The sequence below is a fragment of the Clytia hemisphaerica genome, unplaced genomic scaffold, assembly GCF_902728285.1.
Source record: "Clytia hemisphaerica strain Z4C2 unplaced genomic scaffold, Clytia hemisphaerica genome assembly, whole genome shotgun sequence".
NCBI lineage: Eukaryota > Metazoa > Cnidaria > Hydrozoa > Leptothecata > Clytiidae > Clytia > Clytia hemisphaerica.
This window is the reverse complement of record NW_027103834.1, coordinates 703,251-725,864: the sequence shown is the minus strand read 5'-3', so window position 1 is coordinate 725,864 and position 22,614 is coordinate 703,251. Positions and strand designations below refer to the sequence as shown.

The window sequence follows — 22,614 nt, the reverse complement described above, 5'->3', positions numbered from 1 at the left end:
AGAAAAAGTGTTATGATACTTCTTTCTATTCATGATAATGAATAGAGGAAGAAACGCTTTTCAAGGTTTTTAACAATTTTTCAAGGTTTTCAAGGTTTTTCCAAGAAAATTGATAGCTTTCAAGGTTTTCAAGGTTTTCAAGGTCCCGTAGACACCCTAAATTTCCACAAAATAGCCTACCCAACTGTGCAAAGATCTAGGTGGGTGTTTTCTCCCCATAGACCTTTTTCAAAAAGTTGTTATTCAAATTAGTTTTCAAGTTTGGTTCAGCTCAAAATTTTTTATCTATATATAGCTCAAAATTGAAATAATTCCTCATAGTTTTTGAAAATGCTAATTTCATTTTAAAGTGCAGGTTTATATAATCATAAACTCCTTTGGGAAGTTTTGTGGCTAATTTTTTTGCGTGCAAGTCAAGTTAACAATATACTGTAAGATCGGGTAACTTGCATCAATGAAGGCCAACATGCATACCCCTCAAATGAATGACCTGGCTGGTCATGAAAATACATTAAAGTTAAATCAAAATAAAATGGTAGAGTAGAGCTACGATTGGAGCTACTGCGTAGTTCATTTGTTTTGAAATTTTGCTTCTTTGATTTCTCAGTCATTTGATGGCGAGTCTGCTAAATTGCGTGGGTTGCGTGGGTCAATATTTTTGCGTGGGTCAGCGTGGGTTAATATTTTTGCGTGGGTCATTTTTTTGCGTGGGTGCGTGGGTCAAATTATTTTTTGCGTGGGTCAATTTTTTTGCGTGGGTCATTTTTTTTGTGTGGGTCATTATTTTTTGCGTGGGTAAAAAATTTTATGTGGGTCATATTTTTTGCGTGGGTCATATTTTTTTGCGTGGGTCATTATATTTTGCGTGGGTCATATTTTTTGCGTGGGTCATTATTTTTTGCGTGGGTCAAAGTTTTTGAGTGGGTCACTATTTTTTTGGTGATTTTTAGCTAACTCGATTTTTTTACCAAATTAAAACTTTCGAGTTAGCTAAGACGTTTTTTTTCTCAAATTAAAATTTTCAAGTTATCTTATACAAAAATGTGTTGTGTATATATCTACGAAAACTAAACAAAAGCACGCAGTTTTTATGTAGTAATACCTTGTGGTTTATTTTACATAACTGCACTTATTTACTATAACATTATACAGAATCAACACACACCCGTCTAATTTTTGTAGACACACTTCAGGATCACACTTTTGAATCTTAGCATGCTATATTTCAGGATTTCAGTGTCATGGAAATAAACACTATAACTTTAATTTTTCCTCCCTTTCTATTGCTTTGAAAAAAAGTACAGCGTCTTTATTTCGTCCAATTTTTTAAATTGGCCTTTAAATACTTAAATCAAAGAAATTACAAGTGGGGTGGACGAAATAATTGACAACGATTAAATTGTTTAGTAATCGGTCGCCTTGTAATGAATATAACTTTTGTAGAAAAATTTTCAGATTTTGTGGCCATTTGCTTTGTTCTTTAACACTCAAAGGAAACCCAAAAGATTAAAGCGTGCTATAAGAAGCTTTAAAGCTTCTAAAAAGATTCTTTAAAGCTTCCTCTAATAAAAAGACAGCTACAGCTATGCAAAATAAACAAAATAAACCAAAACGTGTTATGTAAAACACATCCAACATTTTGGATGTGACCAGTTCGAATTTCAAGGCAAGACATTTTTTCGAATTATACAGAGAGAACTTTGACCTACGCAAAAAAAAATAATGACCCACGCAAAAAATATGACCCACGCAAAAAATATGACCCACGCAAAAAATATGACCCACGCAAAAAATAATGACCCACGCAAAATAATGACCCACGCAAAATTTTGACCCACGCAATAAATTTGACCCACGCAAAAAATATGACCCACGTAAAAATTATTTTGACCCACGCACCCATGCAAAAAAATTACCCACGCAAAAATATCGACCCAAGCACCCACGCAATTTAGCAGACTCTTTGATGGCTATGCAAGTTTCCCTACACTGATGCAAGTTATCCGACTAATTATGTATTCCAGCATAAAAACAATGATACAGTCATGCATAATTTTTGTATCATGCATATTTTAAAAATTATGCATGGCTGTATCATTGTTTTTATTTATGCTGGAGTACATAATTATTCAACATGGCTGCCTCTTTAAAAAAAGGTCTATTAAAAGCAAACAACCGACTTCAGGGTACATTTTGGTAAGCACTATAATTTTTTTTTAAAGGTGCCAAGGTATAGTGGTAGTCGACCTTGGCTTCTGTGCAGGAGGCCAGGGTTCGATTCCCACTCACGGCAGTTGACTTGGGTTGGCAAGTGAATGTTCCTTCTCCCGGGTCAACCCATGCCATGTGAGGGTAATTGGGTAGTCAGTTCAAGGTGCTGACAGGACGCTCATTAGTAAGCGTCTATAGTTGCGAGAATAGGCCTCTAAAGTCTCCTGCAACTCAACCACAAATAGAAATATAATTCTGATTGTGGGTTGTCGTGCTCCATGGTGTTTCGTGTAATCCTTTCCTTTGAGCTAGACTGGAGACTAAAGATACCTGTACCTCTCTGTATCTGAGATTCTTTTAAAAAAAGAGAAAATTGCTATCAAACACTGCATCAGTCAAAATATACTTACCTGTCTACAGTTTGCTGAAAATGAGACTGCACTGGATGACGTCTGGAGCGCTGGACTGCTTACGAAAGATACTTCAGTTGGATTCAACAGAAAGGTACAATGAATTTAACTTAATATCACGATATATAAGGCATAAGGCGAGACCAATTTAAATTGTTGTTCTACGGCCAGACCGTTAGAAAATATAGGTCGGTCGGTCGGTAAAATAAGAATAAGTTTTTCATTTATCAGGGTTGGTAAGGTACTGAAAATATTTTCCAAAAAATTATCTGGATCAAAAATTCACTTTTTTTTTATCTTCGATGAAGATAAAATTTCAGTGTATAAGTAGTCTAGCAAGCTAGACGACTAATTCAGACATATTAGAAATAAAGCAAAAAAGTAAATTCTAGTCGTCTAGAAACCTTTGTGCACTAACTCCAAACAAAAAAAAAGTGTCAATATCGCAATTAAAATTTTTTCCCGCTCAAAAAAAATTCTTGAAAATAAAATGTGTGTGGATTTGTGTGTTAAAAATGTTTCATTTGAGTTGATTTTATTTTGAGAGTTTGTTGTTGCTTAATAAATTGTTTTCTCGCTACGCAAGTTTCTGCGTAGCTAGGCCCGGTATCTATAAGGCTGGAACACCGGATTCTTCCAGTCGTTTATACAAACTAAATCCCGTATCATTATTTGTGTTTATTATTAGTATTACATGCATTATAAACGACTCCAGTCTAGTGTATAAGCTACCATCTCAATACGTGATAATATGATTTGCTTTGCTGGGATACGAGTACATACTTTAATTGAACACGACTGTAAGTGGATTTCGGGCATTTCTGTCGGGAGGGGGGCGGGGCATGAATCCGGTGGGGTGGCGAATCTCGGTATATTATTTCCGAACGGGCAAAGAAATTTCAGAAAAATGACTAATTTGAGGGGTGTAATGTTCTTTAAAAAAATAATCAATTTATCAATGAATTATTTCTTTTTCCAATTTATCGCTTCTCCATTTTACAAGGTTTGTTGGCATGATACCGAAGTTTTGTTTTCTGTTATCTGTATCGCGTGAAAAGTTGAATCCGCATGTTGGTTTACCAAGGGTGGAGAAAGGAGCCAATTTGTTGCGACGTATTGAGGGTGAGCCGGCATCATGTTGAAGAGCCGGATTCTTTCTTTTACGCTGGAGCTGAGGATAAGCTGGCGCCACTTTCCTTTAAAAGGATTAAAGATAAAACTTTAGTTAAGAACTGCGAAAACGCCTTGAAGCTGCAAATTAACTGATTGTCATTTTGTAAATGTTGTCACTAAGGCATTGTATTGTGATACGTTTTATAAAAAGCTAAAAATATCATCGGCTATTATAAAGCACTAAAGAGCAAAATAACGATATTGAGAATTAAGAGAATGAAAGTCTTTCAGTTTCAAATGGCAAACCTCTTTTGTCGGTGTTGCGTGAACTGTTTTTGTGGGTTATGTCGACTGAAGGAGAGCTCATCATGTGCCCAACGACGTTTAGTTTCTTTCTGTAAAGCGTCTAGTTCGTACTCTCCTAGTTTCTTCAAATAAATTTTATTTTTGAAGCCACGATGTTGGACTTCTCCGGTGTTGGGCATGATGCAGAATTAGTTTGCTGTGGTGGTAAGGTTTGCTGTGGTGGTAAGGTTTGTATGGCAGATGTGAAGTGCAACCAAAAGTTACGCCAAGTGTGGTGGTGCTGTTGCTGTTGTTAGCCGTGAAAGTGGAACTGTTTTAAGATTTGATCAATAATGTTAATGAAAGAATTGACGACTTTCTTCCTACAAAAAATATTTGACGTCACTTTAATATTTAATCAATGCAAGACGTCGTAAATTACATAGAAATAAGCACTTCCGATTTATTTTTCTGCATGCTAGTGACATTGAAACTTTAAACTTTCGACAACCAAAATCAAAAAATCTAAAGAATATCCAAAAACAAGTTTCACAATTTCTCATCAGAAAGATGAGAGTGCAGAAAAACGATACAATGATGACCAATTAAAATTCTAACATTTCTGTTGCACTCTCAAAAATAGTTTATTAACAAAACAGCAAAAATAAAATCTTAGCATAACAGTTAGTATCACTTTATTAAATTACAATTTAAAAGTTATTCAATATAATTACAATTTCATCAATTTATACAAAAAATATATAATTTGATATTTGTGGAAAATTAGTCATCCAATCCACAGAGGAGAGCAACACCTCGTTTAACCCAATGTCTTTGATCAATCTCAGTGTCCAAGATCAATGGCATGACGTAATTGGTCGAGTGTCCGGTAGTCGACAACGTTCCTTTACGTTCACTGGTTTTATATACCGGACATGTGTATACTTTCCGCTCCTTGATTTCACTCATCTTACCAGGTTTCACCCAGATCACTGGCATTGTATCGTGAAGGATTTTGGGATACGATTCCGCTAATACACCCCTGGAGGTAGCAAGAGAAAGAAAATGATCAGTATTTGGCAACTATTAAAAAGTTTTACAATTTAACAGTTGGAAAAAAATTAACGAGAACTAACTTTATTAAGAAAGAAAATGATATTCATCAGTCTTTTTAGATTATAATTTCATTACATATAAACAATGCGCTAATAAACATATGGATTGTTAAAACTATTTAATTACGTACTTATCCCAGTCCCATCTAGCACCTTCCAAAAACAAGCCATTGACATAAACACCGTCTTCGGGTGGTTCATCCATCGTTTCTTTTGCAATGACTTTGAAATCGAACCCCAAAAGATCGATTGGAATGGTATACTTTCTCGCGTAGTTTTGTTTGGCACCTGTCAAAAAAGCCTAAAAGAACAAACACAATGGGTAAATTGGATAATTCTACTTTAAGCGTACAAATTTTTGCGAGCAGAAAGACAATAGTTTCAACCGAGCCAATAGTTTCTAAGCCATATTTTGTGTGGAAATATTAGCGAAAATTAATGATCGTGAAAAAAAGTAAATGTCGTGAATTTCGCTTTTTTTTTTCTACCTCGCGACACTTTCTGCTCGCGCCCCTTTCCCTATTTCTTCATCTTGTTGCAAGAATGAATTCAAAAACTAATCAAAAGAAGCAAATGAAAAAAGAAAAGAAGAAAACAACCACGTACCTGTGTGAAATAAAACCCAGACAGCCAGAATGTAGGGGGTTTGCCATCTTCAAACCAATCCTGAAAAATGAATTGAAAGTCGATTGAGACATTTTCTTTTGAGACATTTTCTTTCTACAAAGCTAATCAAATCCGAACTGGGTCATGCATTGATGTGTAACGGATTAAACTCAGGAAGAAAGAAATTCAAAATTCTTTAAAATTCTCAGATATAAACCTGTAAAAATTTGATTCTGGCGATGAAATCTGCTACGTAGCTTCCTAATGGCTTCAAACTTGGGTAAGAACTCTTCGCCCAAAGGTCTGGAACCTAAAAAAAGTAAGATACAAATGATGAAATCTGTGTTGGATTATCATAACACTCAGTTGTTCAGGTATTAAGCTTTCCCATTCAATATCCATACAGAAAAAGTGCAATTTGAACCAAACCCCTGGAAAAATCAAAAAAGACCCTTGGGAATTCTTCTCGGTATACTCCGTCAATCCCCTTGTATGGATATGAAACAGAATAGCCCACTACAAAACTAATCCAGGTTTTTTAAAATTGAGGTTTGACTATTTTACAGGTTTCCGTACAACATCCCTGTCAGATCGATTGAAATCTTATTTGTGTTTGTCAAAATTCAAGTCCACCCTTCCTCTTTACAATGAAAACGGTCTTGTTCTGTAAAAATTATAGAACTTGAGAATTTTCACTTCAAGAGCTAACAATTCTTTTTCGTCAATGAGGCAATGAAACAGAAGAATTGTGGTAGTGCGTACTTTTCCAACCAACGCACTACTTGCAACTTGTTCCAAACTGACTGACATCACCACCAAACCTTTGATAGCTTTCTGAAGATTCACCAAACTTGACCTGATCACCGACAGCAACCTTTGGTAAATGAGAACATACAGAAATGAGTTCTTTAAATGTTGAAAGAATGATGTAGAAAAGACTGTCTAAAGAAAAGAGGTAGAAAAACCTTCATGGATTTGAGTAAAGAAAGTAGTTTGTTGCTGAGCAAAATCTTCTTTCACTTGCAGAGGAGAACCTTTCGGCAGTCTGCACAGCAAACGAGTAATACCTGTTAAATCTTTCCATTTCTTGAACAAGCACAGTGTTCATACTCTCTTCATATCGGACTGGATATTTCTCTTGTGCTTCTTCCAAGTCAAAATCTTGTGGTAACTAAGAAATGATAAATTTTGGTTCAAATTCATAGTAAAGTCGTGGTATATATTTTAATAAGATGACGGCACGCAAATTTAATAGATAACCTCTCAAACGGATATAATGTAGTTTTTTACTTAAATTGGGCTAGATATTCAACTAGGGAATTTAAAAATAAAGAGACTATACCTTGGATAAAATATCAGTAGCAATTTCCTTGAGAGTATCATCAGTTTTTCCGCTCGCTCCACCTGATGATTGACTGAATGTCAACAATACTGAATCGAAGAGCTGAAAAAGATTTTTGAAAAGTTGTTGAAAGTTAAAAGATAGCCTGACGACGAAATGGTTTGAGCAATGCACGAAAAATATGAGAAACTTTGTGACCATGACAGTTCAATTCCTTGTTACCTCTATGACATGAGCCTGTAGGCTGCCGTCTTATGTTTGTTTTGAATAGAGCAGAGTTCAAACAATTTAAAAAACATACACCACGCGTTTCTTGCAAATCTTTGGCGATGTCCACATTATCATGCATTCCAAAGACTTCTGGTGTTTGAGTGGTCGGCAAGTCCTGCAAAATAAGCATAAATGTAAGCATCTCTCATAATAAATTTTACCATGGAAGAAAATTTCGCTTAGTTTGACTATATCAAGTTCATACTAAACCCTTAAAAAAGAATGTACAATCGTTTAATTAGGAACAGCATATTGGAGAGCATATTGTCATATTCTTGGAAATAGACGAAATTTCTTTCTTTTTTGGAGCATTTTAGAGCATTTATTAGTGCATTGAAAGTACTGACAAGTCGTCAACAAAGCTCTCGACATACAAGGAAATATGTGAATTGACAAACATTTACCTTAATAAAATCAATGTAATCTTCGTAAATTCCTTTGGGCGGTGCAAAATAAATACCACTAGCTGATAATTTATATTTCGGATCTTTGATGATGTCAGCTGTGTAAAAGTCGGCAAGAATACTCATCAAACAACGTCTGAAAAAGAAGACAAAATATCAGTTCGTCAGACATCCAATAAATTGATTCTTTCTCAAAAAATAGTCGTTTTCTTTATTCTCGAAAAGTGATTTATAGTTTTGTTGAACCAAATTCAAAAAGTTACATAGTGCCTAAAAAAGATTTTTTTAGTTTCAGCTTAACCAAGGCTCCTCTAGTCTCTAGAGGTCGTCAAACATCCAAAGTATTTTGAGCCACCTGGCATTATAAAAAGTGATTTAAAATGCGAATACCGACCTGTCCAAATCATCAGTGACCCTTCCACCATAATTACATTGACCAGTCATGTAAGTGATGGCATCAAAAGGTACATCATTGTATTCATTGATGAACATTTGCAATTGCCGGATACTAATGCGAAGATCTGATTCGTTGAATCCGTAAGAGATGTTCCATCCCATCGGTCCGAACTTTCGACGTTCTTGAACCACAGCATGGAAGAAACACAAACCAAACAAAAGCTTTTCCCAAGACTGAAATGGTGAAAAGTATGAACGGTGGAAACCGGTTTACAACATTCTAATATTCATTAGGCTTCTTATATATTATTTATAAAGCTTATCCTTTGACGAAAATACTTCTAATATCAAGTACAGGTTTGCAGATCAGAAATCAGTTTATCATTTTTCATAATCGTAACATCTATAGGCAAAGATAGGCTCTATTGTTTAAAGGACATGCGGAATCTTGAACACCTTGAACAGAAATGAAAATAATACACCTGAGCCCTCATTCCGATGGGCCTATAAAACAGTTCGTTTGAATAACTGTTTAAAAACCTTTTCACTAGTCGCATAATGCCATATCTGTTAAAAAGCTTCAGGTAGAACAATCGTATACTCACCACTTCTTTGCCAGGACATCCAGCGAAAAAATCAGGATCCGAAATTGGATCACTAATATATGATTGTAATAAATTTTGTCGTAGTCCTGTGGGTGGCTCATTGGTCATTTTGACACCATTCTGCAATACAGTGACCGGAAACTTTGGTGATGGGTAACTGGTTAACCACAGACGGAAATCAGAACTGACGGTTTCAGGGCTCATATCCTCACAAATCTTCTCCAATGTTGGCATCCAAGATACAGCCAAATGACAATTCTGAAGGACGACCCAAGTTCCATTTTTAACAGCATCTGCTATCATTTTTGCAGCGATAGGTCCCTAAATCAAAAATCAAGTTGAATCAAAATAACTATAGAGCTTAGAGAAAGTAGAAACTGAGCAATTAAGATTTAGCCTGGAAAATAGAGCAAAGATCAGCAAAGTTTCAACGGAGTAATAATAGGAGGCTTTCTAGTATTTCAAAGAAATAAGAAAGAGTATTGCACCTGTCCTTGACCAAGAGAAATAGCGTTGAATCGATCACCACTGAATCCTTTATCATTGGCAAACTTCATCAAACCAGCCATTGGATCAGCACCAGGTGATAAAATGAAAATCAACGGTGAGCATTGGTTAGAATCTGCGTAACTCTTCGCCAAATCGAATGGTGGAGGTTCGATAAAACGACGCCCAAGTTTCTCTTCCACAAATGTTGTCACCATGGGAACCACTTTGTCCGGTCTCAAACATCGAACAACCATCATACGTTGGAAATCGGACAACTTCTCATGCCAAGGTGCTGGAAGGATTTGGCGGTGTGGTTCTTTGCCTTCGAAGAATTTCTGCCATTCGCCAACGTTCTTAGTGAAGTCATCTCTGGTGACGAAAAATTGATTCAAATTAATTACTAGCTAGTTTAATCAGTAGTGGACAAATACGTGCAGTAAGTTTTCTCTTAGACAGAAGAAGGAAGATTTCATAACACAAACCTGAATCCTTTGAATGACTGGAAATCACACATTCTACATAACTCATCCCATGATTTATCCGTTAACCAAGGTGTTCCTGGGTTCGGTATTTTGTTCTCCAAGCCAACACCACCAGTTAGAAAGAACATAAACTCTTTCTCGTCTAATTCTTTCTTCGCTTTCAAAATGTTGGAACACAGGATAAAGGAGAAGAGAAGTTTATCTTTCTCGAACAACGAGCGACAAACATTACAGTACAAACTGTAAGTGAAGTAATCGGTCAAATAGCGCAATCTCTTATCGAGGATCTTCGATTTGTTACTAGAAAAGACAAATATAAAAATTGGTAGGCGAAATTGTGAAAATAATAAGACATATACTCGTTCAGTTTAAAGAAAACTGGGTTAATTGAGAGCCATCAAACGAAAGCAAAGCGTCCAATCGATTTAGTGCATATCATTTCACAATGGTTGTCACTGAAACGACTCAATATTAATGTCGCATATTTAAAAGATTCTTCGAACTTTTCTTGAATGATAAAAAAATATTACGACTGATACTAACCTGTCCTGGATAGCAGCAATGAAAAGGTTGACGAACCAGGTCAAGGAGTATTGGTACATAGGATCAATGTTGGGAAGATCAGTGATGGAGAAAAACAAGATGGAGGAATGAACAGCGATTGGATAGTATCCTGCTCGTGATTGGTTGATTTTCTTCTCCGTTTCTTCGGCAATCTGAAAGACAGAAGGATGGGGAAAATATTGTCTACGTTAACCAAAGCACTACTTTCAGAGAGATTCAAAGTATTTGCGATCTTCTTCAAACACAAAAGAAATTCATAGTACTCAAAAAATATTATTACCATTAAGTATGAGCTGTCTGGCTACTAAGATAATTAAACAGGGCGAAAAATTCCGATGGGGCAACGGCACCCCTTGCATACATATAATAGGTTTAAGAAGGGTAGAATATAATTTTCGCAGAACAAATCTTCACGGAATTTAATTTCGCAGTTTTTCGACAAATCCGCGAAATTAAATTCCGCGAAACACGAATATTCGAATGATTTAAAAAAATCAGGGCAAAATAGGCAATATTTTTAACAAAAAATCCTCTCAACCGCGAAATGAAATTTCGCGGAACTTCGGCGATAATTTCTTTCCATGAAAATTTCTCCCATCAAGGGATTGCAGCAAACTTTTTCCTTATCCCTTCAAAAATATGAATTGGGTTATAAATGCGTGTTATCATTGAATACACGCTTTTTTATATGAATGGTGTTTTTCAATTCCATCATGGATATTCTTAACTTTTTGGGGAAAATCATCCTAAAGAATTCTTACGGTACTCTTAATTTAGGATCCAAATCCAACCTAACTTTGGCATGTAATACATACCTAAAGCATAAATTGGCATTTCTGCTGAGAGTTTTGAGCCTTATTGGGGGACAGTTTGCAATTTACAGTTAAAAATGCTCTAAAAATAGCAGTCTTAGGTTCTGTTGCCTGATTCATTGATGGTGATACTCTTAGCATATTCTTATAAAGGTTATTCTTATATAAATAAGCGTGTGCCAGGGCCCTGGTATGATCTTTTTGTCTTTGTCAGCATTTTGATCAGACTTTAAAGGCATAAATGAGGAGAGCTGTTCGTAGAGTAATTAATTTGCATTCATTATGGTATTAGATCACAAATGATCTTTTAATTAATTAATTACGTAAGATATGGAGAAGCTTTGACGCTGTCTCAATCAAAACATGTGATAAGGCGAAAGCATAATGAAAGAGAGACCAGGTAAATTACATAAATGAACAATGATACAATAGTTAGTGGTGTATCCACCCGGGGTGGGCGGTCGCCCCCCCCCAAATAATATGAAAAATTGGCCAAATAGGTCAAAGTTTTCCCAAATGAACGTAAAGGGGTATTTTTGTAACCTTTTTCTGACTACCTTTGACCTTTTAAAAACCTGCTTTAATCTGTTTAACATTTCTAAGACAAAAGTTTTCGCCTGCAGCGTCAAGATTTCAAAGAAATCTCTCTGCGACATAAAATTTTATGTTTTCTGCGTATTTTGGGATGTTATTTACCTTGACCTTCCAATGCCTCTTTTTAAGGTACTCGAGATTTCTAAGAGCAACAATTTAAGCCCGCTGCGCATAAGTCACGAGAAAAATTTTTCCGAAATTTCCCCTAAAAATGTAATTTTTTTCCAATCTCACCCCCCCCTCCGAAACGAAAACTCGTGGCTACGCCTCTGATACTATCCTTAGCATTTGATTACCAACTTATTCAGACAACTTTTTTAAAAATTTCAAAGCAGATGTCTCAAACAATGGAAGATTATTTCTCGTCGGAACTTGATAGCTATCTCACAATTAATCCCATCACATTTACTTAAATCATAGAGGTAATAAAAGTTAGATGGAGTAATAACTTTTCTGTAATAGCCAGAGAAGTCATAAAACTCTTTGAAATTTCTTTCAAATCGGCCTCCTTTGATTACCAATCCTTGATAGCAAAAATCAGTCAAGATATAGATTATAAGAACTAAAGTAAAGTTATTCTGTCCAACTAAACCTCGCATTTTTAGGTGAAATGAGAATTTTACGAATTTTTTTATAGTTTTAAAAGAAGTTTTTATTTTATTGGGAAACTTTCGAGAGGTAAACTTCTTCAAATTTTGCGAATTCTTTGTTGTTTGTGGAAGGTTCTTTGCTATAAATATCTTTAGATCTAAAATAGCAGCTGCCTTAAAATTTTGATAGAATATAGTTGAAAGATTGGCATTAGTAAATATGTAAAAATTGACAAAATTTGCCGAGGCTTCCCTGAGCAGCGAACATTTCAAATTCGATGTTCTGTGCTTATTCTTGCAAGGTTTGCTTATATTTTATAAACAAAACTGTCATCACACAATGAACAAATTAAAAATGTAGCGTGATTTTATTCAAATTCTCTTCGACTCAAGTATTCCCATGAGCGAAAGCAAAATTAATGGCTTTTTCCCAAAGCAACTAAGAAAAAGTTTGCTATCAACGATACAAAACAATAGAATAGTAGGAGTGGTATCTCCACCTATATTTTTATTACCTCCATGCTTAAATTGAGGTTATAAATAGGCATGCTAATTGTGAGAAGATTTGTGTGTGAACATTAGTGGAGATTTGGTGTGTAGTTTGTCAGAAGCTGTTAAGGTGATGATGATCATATTCAAGTGTGTCGGGTTTTCCCAACTGTTAATCAATGCAGGTATTCTTATACTTTCAATATCATACTTTAATGTTGAGCCCTGTCTGGCCCATTAGAGTCATCTTTTTCATTTTTAATGATGAAAGAAAAAAACGTGATGGAAAAAAACGTTTCCATCAGAACAACTCAGTTAACCCTTCGAAGCATCTTCCTGTTTTTTTACTAGGGGAAGCATCTTCGAGAGGGGGGGGGACCTCAAGATTGACAAGTGCTATGACCTAAGAATTCTGACCAGTGGTAGATATGGATAATGAAGATGATTTGCAAAATTTTGGTTCGGCCACCTGTCTATTTAGTATTTTACAGACCAGCATATAAACTTGACCAAACATGTATTGACTTATTGACTCATTCGATTTGGTTCAATTTGTTCCTGAAGGCTGATTTGTCGAATAAAAGAGAATAGTAAGGACTATTATGGTAACAGAAAAATTTGTTCCCGTGAGTATTTGGTACTTTGCAGACCGATCTGTAAAATACACTTTGACCACCAACTGCCGGAACTCAGGAACTACTGGAGCTTTTGACTTGATATTTTCACACGGGATAGATATTGACTGTCTTAACAGTGTGAAAAAAATCAATTCAATCGCATGAGCGGTTGGTATTTTACAGACCGGTCCGATTTTGCTGAAATTTTGACTGCAAGTATCACCTATATCTAATGCTTGTCAAAATTTCAAGTCATGAGCATTTTCCAATCACTAGATACAGTATCCAAGGGCTGTTTAGGCAAAAAGGTAATTTTGACCGGTCTGTAAAATAAACGATACCAACAGGTGGCAAAAAATTTACCCTCTGCGCCAAAAATGATACCACGTGTAGTTGCCTCACAGAATTTGAGCAAAAAAATTAAAGTGAAAAAATAGTTAGAGGGGGGTCCTATTTTCGGTATTTTCAAAGAAAGATGACGCCATCAATGATGCCGAAACTATTTTTAAGATGCCAATTCACATTTGATGCACACTCGCAAAATTTCAAGTTAATTGGATAAATATTTCAAAAGTTATCAAGAGCGAGAGATGAGAGCAAGATGCTCGAAGGGTTAAATGATTTAATATAGTTACGTCTTTCAAAAAAAAATTTACCAAAGAGCGAAGGTACGTGAATCTCGAAACATTAACATCTTCGAAAAATGAATATCTATTGCGTTGAATACAATATAATAACGTTTCCTCACTTTTCATCAATAGTATTGGCTGCCTCGATAATTCACATTTCACCTCAAGGCGAAGACAAGATGTCTTGTGGTAGCAGAAAATCAAAATGTCGAACTATTGAATATGGCGTGAAATCAACTTTAGATCAAGATGTAACAATCATCTTAGAAGGTGGTGTTCAGTCAGGTAGGTAGAATTACAAATATTCATCTTGAATATTCAGTGATTCCTTGTCTTTTTTTATCCTAACCCCCGGAAGATATTTTACCAGGGGCACCTGAAATCTTAATTTCCCTTATAAGCTTTCCAGTCAAATTTTCAGCAAAATCGGTCCAGTAGTTATGCTAGAAATAAGCTTTTTGGTAAAATACGGACTGCAAAATACTAACAACAGCAGTTCAGTGGTCGCGACTTGTTGTTATATGAGGGTCGAAATGATGACTGAGACTACCCAAGGGCGGTTGAGGGGGTCAATGATTCAGACGACAGGTATTTGTAACGTTGTTGACGTATGTTCAAACTGAAAATGAAATATGATAAACTAATAAGTATTTGATTGATTGATTTAAATGAAATAAATTTGATTGACAAAGTTAAGTCTTGAAATTGAATTGATTAGAAAAATAAATATTGAAAATGTTTGAGAAAATCTAAGTCCAGATGACCTAACCTAAGCATGCTGAAAATCCAAGATGGCCGCCAAAGCATGCTATGAAAACAAAATGGCCACAACTGACAGGCAAAAAGCAAAAGGCAGAAAGAAAAGCAAAACAAGAAAGCAAAACCTACCAGCCTGCCAGCATGAAAGCATTGTGAATTTTGTCTGAATTTCAAAGTCTGAACTTGACTATTGAAAGTATTGAATGTTGACCATATTGAAAATTAGAGTTTTAATTTGAGCTCCTTACTCCTTGTGAGCTTGATTGTGAAAGACATGAAGAAGCATGCAAGCCCTAGTCTAGCCTCATGTGGACTGGACACCAAAAAGTGATGACTCATCAAAATGGTAGAAATGTAAAAATGTATAAAATACAGACCTACATTGAAAATAAACATTACCAAAATGACCTACATTGAGTATAAAATGTAAACATTGACAAAAAATGACCTACATTGAGTATAAAATGTAAACAGTGACAAAATGACCTGAATAAATTTTTTGTGTGTATTATATAATATGAAAATTGACTGATTTTTCTACACTCCCCCCATAAAGACAAAAAAAAATTTTATTTGATTTTTGAAAAGTTCTTTAAAGTATTCTTTCCCAATTCATAAAACAAATCAACTTCATCGACATGATTGATGATAACTAAATTTCGTGTGGAACGACGTGTCTCACGAAATACTTTCTCATTAGCATTCATATAACGTACACTAGCATGACGAGCCAAACCATCAGAACTAAATTCAACATTAACAACCTTTCCATACTGATACGTTGAAGATATTTTCGAATCATTTTTCAAAAATAAAACAATATCTCCAATTTTGATTTCATGACTCGTAGTAAACCATTTCTCCTGTTTCAGTAATTTTGGGACATGTGACAAAAGCCAATTCTCAAACCATGAACTGAATATCTTACAATTTTCATCAACAAGCTTGCTCGGATTGCTTACAAGCTGAACTGGTTCAACTGGTGATCTTTCATTGTTTCGACCAAGCTTGAGGCGATTTGGCGTTAGAATATCGAGGTTTTCCAGATCTCCGATTGTACCCTTGATGGCTAAGGGCATATTATTGATGCTGTTGGCAATAGAGGAAGCAAGTGTCTCCCACTGAAGTGTAGATAACTTTTGTCGGTGTGCAACATTGATGGATGAATTGATTTCACGGATCTTTCGTTCAACTTTGCCGTGTTCGTTATGAGCACCAACAGAACAAACTTCGAAATCAACTTGATTACTGATGAAGAGTTGATGTTTGACGTCGAGATAGCTGAACCGCATGTCTTGACAGCCTCTAATGAGTTGACTGCCAGCGTCGCAAAGTAGGGTTTTCGGATATCCTACTTCACATGAAAATCTTGTGAAGCCAAGGATGAACGACTGAGTGCTGTAATCGTCCATAACTTTTATGTTTGTTGTTGAAGTTGTGGCACAGCAGAAAACGAGAAGCCATATCTTGACTGTAGTGCGTTTGTGGTGTGCTGAGTATGAATCGAATGGTCCACAAAGATCAACTTGAGTTGCATAGAAGGCGGGGGCAATGGTGAGATTGTGTCTGGAGACCGGTCCCATTGCAACGTCTACGGCTCTTTTCAACAGATAGCGACATCTTTGACATGATCTGCGTACCATCTTTACAAGTGACCGTCCCTCAATGATGTAGGCTTGAAGATGAACAAATCGTAGAGTAGTTTCCACACCGGAGTGTTTTGCGGTGATGTGATACCAATGGATGTTGTTGACAATTGCTACTGCTACTGGTGAGAATTTGTCCAAAACAGGTACACGGAATGTTGATGAAGATAAGTCTCTCATTGAATTGGTAAATCTGCCAACAATTGTGATGTCATTAGTGTCAAGAATCCGACCGGTGTACTTCAGGATACCGTGTTGCTCTGATGTGATGTCCTTGATTCCTTTTGATGGTAGAAACTTCTTGATCTCTTGGGTGGCTTTTCGGAAGAAATAATTCTTTGCAGATGTTATGTCCTCCTCAACTAGGAAGACAAATGATGAATCAGCTTTGAGAGGAAGTGGTGAATTGGTTGGTGATTTTCTTCTTTTCCTCAATGCTCTGAAATATTTGAAGATGATTGCCATGATGTTCACGACTTTTTGAAACTGATACTTGAGCGGTGATATCAGGTAGTTGCTGAATTCCAGACGTTTGTTAACTTCATCCATGATCCTTATAATTGGGTTTGACTGCTTGGAGTGATGAACCTCAGAGTGATAAATTTCTACGGCTGCTTGAGACTCTTCAGATTTGGACATCTTGATATCGGAAATCTTGACGATTGGCATTTCCGAATAGTTGAGTTTCATCCAAGGATCTCCTTTGAACCAACGAGAATCATTATCGACATCAGGGATTGAAGGTCCTCTTCTAGTGCCAATATCTGCGATCATATGATCACTTTGAACGTAGAACCATTGATTGGATTGTGTGAAACGTAAACTTTCGATAACTCGGCTACGAACCCATTGTTTCAACGTCTTTTTGTCATTGCTGAGCCAGTGAAGAACGATTTGGCTATCGCAAAATTTGATTGCAGATTGGTGCCAATTCTCAAGTGATTTTCGGACAACTTCGCCAGTGTGTGAATTCAGTAAGGCAGCATATAACTCTGCGCGTGGTTGAGACATTCCTTCTGGGACAATCCGTGATCGCGACAAAACGAGCTGAGATGAGTAGGTTCCGGATTGACGCTTGAATCTTGCATAAATTGCGACACATACAAGGGATTGGCTTGCATCAGCAAAGTCCAGGGTCTCAACTTCAAGGTTGATAGCATCAGGTGGTACGATTGTCCTTTGATATTTAAGTTGGTTGATTTCTTGCATCATCTCAAAATTGTTGATCCAAAGTTTGCGGAGGTGATCAGGAAGCACATCGTCCCAGTCGAACTTTTGGATAACAAGGTCATGAAGATCAAGCTTGAACTGTGCGGTTATGGGAGTAACTCTTCCAAGAAGATCGAAAACTTCCCCGACTTTTGATGCGCAGTGACGTCTTGTTAGCTTGTCAGGGATGATGTTGGTTGATGATGCTGATTTCTTTCCTCTTCTCTTTGGAGCAAAGTTCATTTCCCCAATGTTCAATGAGATGACATCTTGCTTTGGAAACCACTTCATTCCTGCAACGGTTACACTCTGTTGATCTTCACTCATTGTCTCCGGTGGATCTTCTCCTGAGATGACGATACCTTTTAACTTGAATCCACCTTTGTTGACGACTTGTTCGAGCTCCTGAGAGCGTTGACGTGCAAGTTCGATTGAATCTTCTCCACTGACGCAATCATCTACATATGTATCATTGAGAATGATCTTGGATGCCTCTGGATACAGGTCTTGTGATAGTCTGGCAATTTCTCGGAGGGCATATTCAGATTGATTCCCTGCGGATCGAACACCGTAAATTAAAGTCTTTATCACCTTTTCCTCTGGTATTCTTTGTGGATCAAGCTCCTCTTGCCATACGTATCGTTGATAACACCAGTGCTCTTCACACAATTTGACAGTGTTGTACATCTTGGATACATCTGTGGTGAATGCAGCTCTGTGGATCAAGAAGCGAATAGCGATTTCTTGGAGAAGGTTCATGTTGTTGCGACCCTTTGCAATGATGTCGTTTAAACTGAAGCCGGTTGATGTCTGTGATGAGGCGTCAAATACGACTCGGCATGGGGTGCTGACTGATCCTGGCTTCCATACCGCTCGCCATGGGATGAAATGCTTCGTCTGAATCTGAAGTTGACGTTGAATGTCATTTGGCAAATTGCGTACATAATCGACAAATCCAAGATTTTGTAACTTCTTTTCGGAGTTGATGATATCCTCCTTGTCTTTGAGGTTCTCCTTCCTGTTGAGTTTGCGTAATTGTTGTTGATATACTTTCAAGGCTTTTTCTTTATTGGGTGCAAGCTTTACATCCGGGTTGTGAGTGAATGGAAGTTTTGCTGTGATGATGTTCGTTTCTTCATTGATGTGAATCGACTTGGCAATGAGGTGTTGCTCCACCTCTTCTTTGATGCTGATATTCTCGGTTGCACCGTGGCTCTTGCAATCCTTGCAGTTCCGACAGTTAACGCATCGGTATAGAATTTCACTACCTGTCTTCTCTGCAAGATCGAACATGTGATGTGATTGGACTTCTGGGTTGATGTCGAATTTGTCATTACCGTGACCAATGAATGATAGGGATGCAAAGTAGGTCAGCATCGGTAACCTCAGATTGAAGAGTGTGTTGTAATGCTTCTTGTGGATCTCGTCAAATGATGAATGTGGACCACCAAGTATACCTCTACCGTCTGGACCATTGAAAACAGATTCAAATAATGATAAGCCAGTTGACATTTGAAAGATGAGTTTGGGATGGACATTCAAGTACCTGACGCCAATCATGATGTCGACGTCTCCGCCAATGGATTGTGGAAGCGATGGGAGTTTTGATACATCACCAGTTGTTGAGTAGGCTCTTTGTAGATCTGATATTGCTGGTGTGAGAGGATACACTGGAAATGTTTGCGTAATCTGATCAAGGCATATACCTCTCATCGGGATCATGTCACCATCGTGCAGAGGTAGGTTGACAAGATAGATGCCATGTGAGGATTGAGTTGATGTTCCACCCACACCACCAATGTTGACACTTCCACTGAAGATTTGGGTAGCATATGATCCTAATCGGTTGACTGCAGATTTTCGAATGACAAAGTCACTGCAGCCATTGTCGAAGAATACTGTGAACTTCTGATTGTTGACCAAAATTTGTTGTAATAGGTAGATGCCAGGGCTTGAATGATGGATGTTGTCAGATGGCATGGCATTGATGTGACAGTCAGTGTGAAATGAGACTTTGATCTCCTTGACGAAGGTTGGAAGCTGTTGATTTCGATTGATGAATTTGTCTTTAAAACGTTGAAGAAGAGTTTGATTGTCATCTGTATCTTTGTGATCATCACAGACTAATACGTGCTTCTTAACAGTCCATGATGAATGACTTGGGTGCTTGCAGACAAATTCATATTGACACCTTCCATCTCTGTGTTTGCCTTCTGACAATTTTGCTCCGGGTAGTAGACATTGGAAGCACAATCCTTTGCGCTTCAGAGTTGACAGTCGTTCACGTGGAGTATTGTCGACAAATTGTTTACAGGCAAAATATTGAGTTACCATCTTCCCCCATGGTCCTCTTGTTTGAATATGCTCAGATGGACATTTGCCGTCGCAGAAGTAGCAAGCTGGTTCAGGGTCTTGACTTGGTGGGACATGATGACTTCCATATCCTGATTTGCCTGATTTTGACTTGCCATCTTTATCGTCTTTGTTGGTTGGGAGTTTGATGAGTTGCTTTTGCTGGAGAAGTTTGACGTCCTTCTCCAGGAAGATGATGAGATTTGACCACTTTTGTTTCTCAGTGATCTCTTCCTCACAGATTGTTGCTAGCCATTTGTCCAATCTGGTGTCGTCCAAGAGTTGGTACACTTGATCCAAACAATCGCCGTAGTAAAGTTGATTTTCAATTTTATGTTGCTCAGCAAGAGAAATTAAGTCTCTCAGTACTTTGATCAGTCCAGTGATAGTTCGTAAGATTTTGGCAGGATCGTGTCTGGTTTTGATTGGATCCAACTTCTTTATGTCAGCAAGTTTACGAGATACAAGCATTTTGGAGTTGCCATAAGCTTCAACTAGGCGATTCCAGATAATTTCAATGTCAGTTAAGCCTTTAACAAGTGATAAGGCAGGTTCAGATAAATGATTGTTTATAAGTAAATCAGGTAAGAGTTTCTTTGGCGTATTTCGTAGATGAACTTTCTCAAAATTTGATCTGAACGTATAAATGTCTATTGATTCATACCCTGAAAATTTTTCAATCTTGATGTTGAGGTTGGATTCTTTGAAAGATTTGTACTTTTCAATCTCTCGATCTGTAAACTGTTCATTGAGGTAATCAATAAAGGTTCCTTTTAGGTTGCTCAACTCAATGTACTTCTCACCAATTTCTGATATTTGAGATTCCAATTCCACGTTGGCTGATGGTGTTTTGAGAAGTTCTTGGTATTTTTCGGAAATAACTCGTAATGATTTGTCGTGATCTGATAGCTGTGATTTGAGATGAAGAATTTCTGTGTCGGACATCCCATTAAGATTGTGGTTGAAAATCACTTCAAGTCTGTTCAGAAGAATGTTTGTGTCATCAACAATAAATTGCTGTGATTTTTCTTGTAACTTGGTTTGATCACCCAATGCCTTCTCCATTTGAGCCTGATGATTTGTCTTGTGATTTTTGCATTCAATAATGAACTCACCGACTTCCTTTATGGTTGAATCATAGGTTTTAGAGTGAACGTCATGAACTTCTGGATTGAGGACTTTTAGTTGGTTCATATGATGGCGGATGTCACGACGAAGATCTTTGAGTGATTGTATTGTTTCATTGTTATCAGAGTCTGAGCTTGTACTGATATTGTGTTCATTCATGATATCGGTAAGTTCCTCTAATCCGGTAAGTACATCAGTGATGAGTGCTGTGGAGTTGACATGGTGAAGTATCTCTTCCTTTGTTGGACTCTGATCAGTCATGATGGTTTGATAATTTGAAGATAGGTTGTGATCTCCAACTGATGAATCAATTTTCTCGACAATACGTCCTGTGTTGTTGAACATGGAGTAGTGAATGTCTTTACGTGTTGAACGCCTTGGTCGTGTAGTCATAGGTGAACATATGCTGTTTGAATGTTGTTATATGAGGGTCGAAATGATGACTGAGACTACCCAAGGGCGGTTGAGGGGGTCAATGATTCAGACGACAGGTATTTGTAACGTTGTTGACGTATGTTCAAACTGAAAATGAAATATGATAAACTAATAAGTATTTGATTGATTGATTTAAATGAAATAAATTTGATTGACAAAGTTAAGTCTTGAAATTGAATTGATTAGAAAAATAAATATTGAAAATGTTTGAGAAAATCTAAGTCCAGATGACCTAACCTAAGCATGCTGAAAATCCAAGATGGCCGCCAAAGCATGCTATGAAAACAAAATGGCCACAACTGACAGGCAAAAAGCAAAAGGCAGAAAGAAAAGCAAAACAAGAAAGCAAAACCTACCAGCCTGCCAGCATGAAAGCATTGTGAATTTTGTCTGAATTTCAAAGTCTGAACTTGACTATTGAAAGTATTGAATGTTGACCATATTGAAAATTAGAGTTTTAATTTGAGCTCCTTACTCCTTGTGAGCTTGATTGTGAAAGACATGAAGAAGCATGCAAGCCCTAGTCTAGCCTCATGTGGACTGGACACCAAAAAGTGATGACTCATCAAAATGGTAGAAATGTAAAAATGTATAAAATACAGACCTACATTGAAAATAAACATTACCAAAATGACCTACATTGAGTATAAAATGTAAACATTGACAAAAAATGACCTACATTGAGTATAAAATGTAAACAGTGACAAAATGACCTGAATAAATTTTTTGTGTGTATTATATAATATGAAAATTGACTGATTTTTCTACACGACTTGGAACTTATGAAACCAAATTTCTAAACTAAACGTCCGATTTTCTAAACTAAATGTTTGTATAATACCAACCCAGACAGGTGGGCGAACCAAGGTTCACAAAGATTCATTCTTTACTCAAGGATAGCAAAATGAACAAAGGGTTAATTAAAATGATCATCTCTTTAGATCACGTCTACAAAATATCAAAGATGATGGATAAAAGATCAATGACAATGAAAAAGGAGGGATCTGATCAGAGCAATCCAATCGTGTTGGGTGAAAACCAAATGGAAGACAAGCAGCTCTT

The 22,614-nt window shown here is 36.8% G+C and overlaps 2 protein-coding genes and 1 long non-coding RNA gene across 3 annotated transcripts in view; 1 reads left to right on the top strand and 2 right to left on the bottom strand.

The window, feature by feature from the left end:
• Nucleotides 1-3,533: 3,533 nt before the first annotated feature.
• Nucleotides 3,534-4,248, bottom strand: LOC136806974 (putative uncharacterized protein CIMIP3). Its single transcript, XM_067063552.1, has 2 exons — nucleotides 4,041-4,248; nucleotides 3,534-3,817 (listed from the first exon to the last, which is right to left on the bottom strand). The coding sequence occupies exons 1-2, from the start codon at nucleotides 4,217-4,219 to the stop codon at nucleotides 3,577-3,579; spliced, it is 420 nt and encodes a 139-aa protein (XP_066919653.1). The 5' UTR covers nucleotides 4,220-4,248; the 3' UTR covers nucleotides 3,534-3,576.
• Nucleotides 4,249-4,624: 376 nt separating this feature from the next.
• Nucleotides 4,625-22,614, bottom strand: part of LOC136806971 (dynein axonemal heavy chain 12-like) — a 68,751-nt gene continuing 50,761 nt past the window's right edge. Inside the window, exons 66-79 of the mRNA XM_067063549.1 lie at nucleotides 10,272-10,444; nucleotides 9,729-10,028; nucleotides 9,246-9,615; nucleotides 8,758-9,078; nucleotides 8,151-8,386; nucleotides 7,757-7,892; nucleotides 7,384-7,467; nucleotides 7,083-7,184; nucleotides 6,808-6,911; nucleotides 6,503-6,614; nucleotides 5,958-6,050; nucleotides 5,741-5,800; nucleotides 5,266-5,435; nucleotides 4,625-5,061 (exon numbers count right to left, since the gene is read on the bottom strand). Of these exons, the coding sequence (XP_066919650.1) occupies nucleotides 4,803-5,061; nucleotides 5,266-5,435; nucleotides 5,741-5,800; nucleotides 5,958-6,050; nucleotides 6,503-6,614; nucleotides 6,808-6,911; nucleotides 7,083-7,184; nucleotides 7,384-7,467; nucleotides 7,757-7,892; nucleotides 8,151-8,386; nucleotides 8,758-9,078; nucleotides 9,246-9,615; nucleotides 9,729-10,028; nucleotides 10,272-10,444 (2,520 nt within the window). The 3' untranslated portion in view covers nucleotides 4,625-4,802. The remainder of the gene's footprint in view (nucleotides 5,062-5,265; nucleotides 5,436-5,740; nucleotides 5,801-5,957; nucleotides 6,051-6,502; nucleotides 6,615-6,807; nucleotides 6,912-7,082; nucleotides 7,185-7,383; nucleotides 7,468-7,756; nucleotides 7,893-8,150; nucleotides 8,387-8,757; nucleotides 9,079-9,245; nucleotides 9,616-9,728; nucleotides 10,029-10,271; nucleotides 10,445-22,614) is intronic.
• On the top strand, nucleotides 12,907-22,574 carry LOC136806973 (uncharacterized). Its single transcript, XR_010846625.1, has 3 exons — nucleotides 12,907-12,962; nucleotides 14,156-14,308; nucleotides 22,494-22,574. It is a non-coding gene; the product is annotated as an uncharacterized lncRNA (long non-coding RNA).

Bases quoted from the DNA above. Each gene is read 5' to 3' on its own strand.
- LOC136806974 (XM_067063552.1), bottom strand. From the start codon at position 4,219: ATGCCCAACACCGGAGAAGTCCAACATCGTGGCTTCAAAAATAAAATT. The intron at 3,818-4,040 runs GTTTGCCATTTG...ATCCTTTTAAAG, and splicing joins ACGCAACACCGACAAAAGAG to GAAAGTGGCGCCAGCTTATC.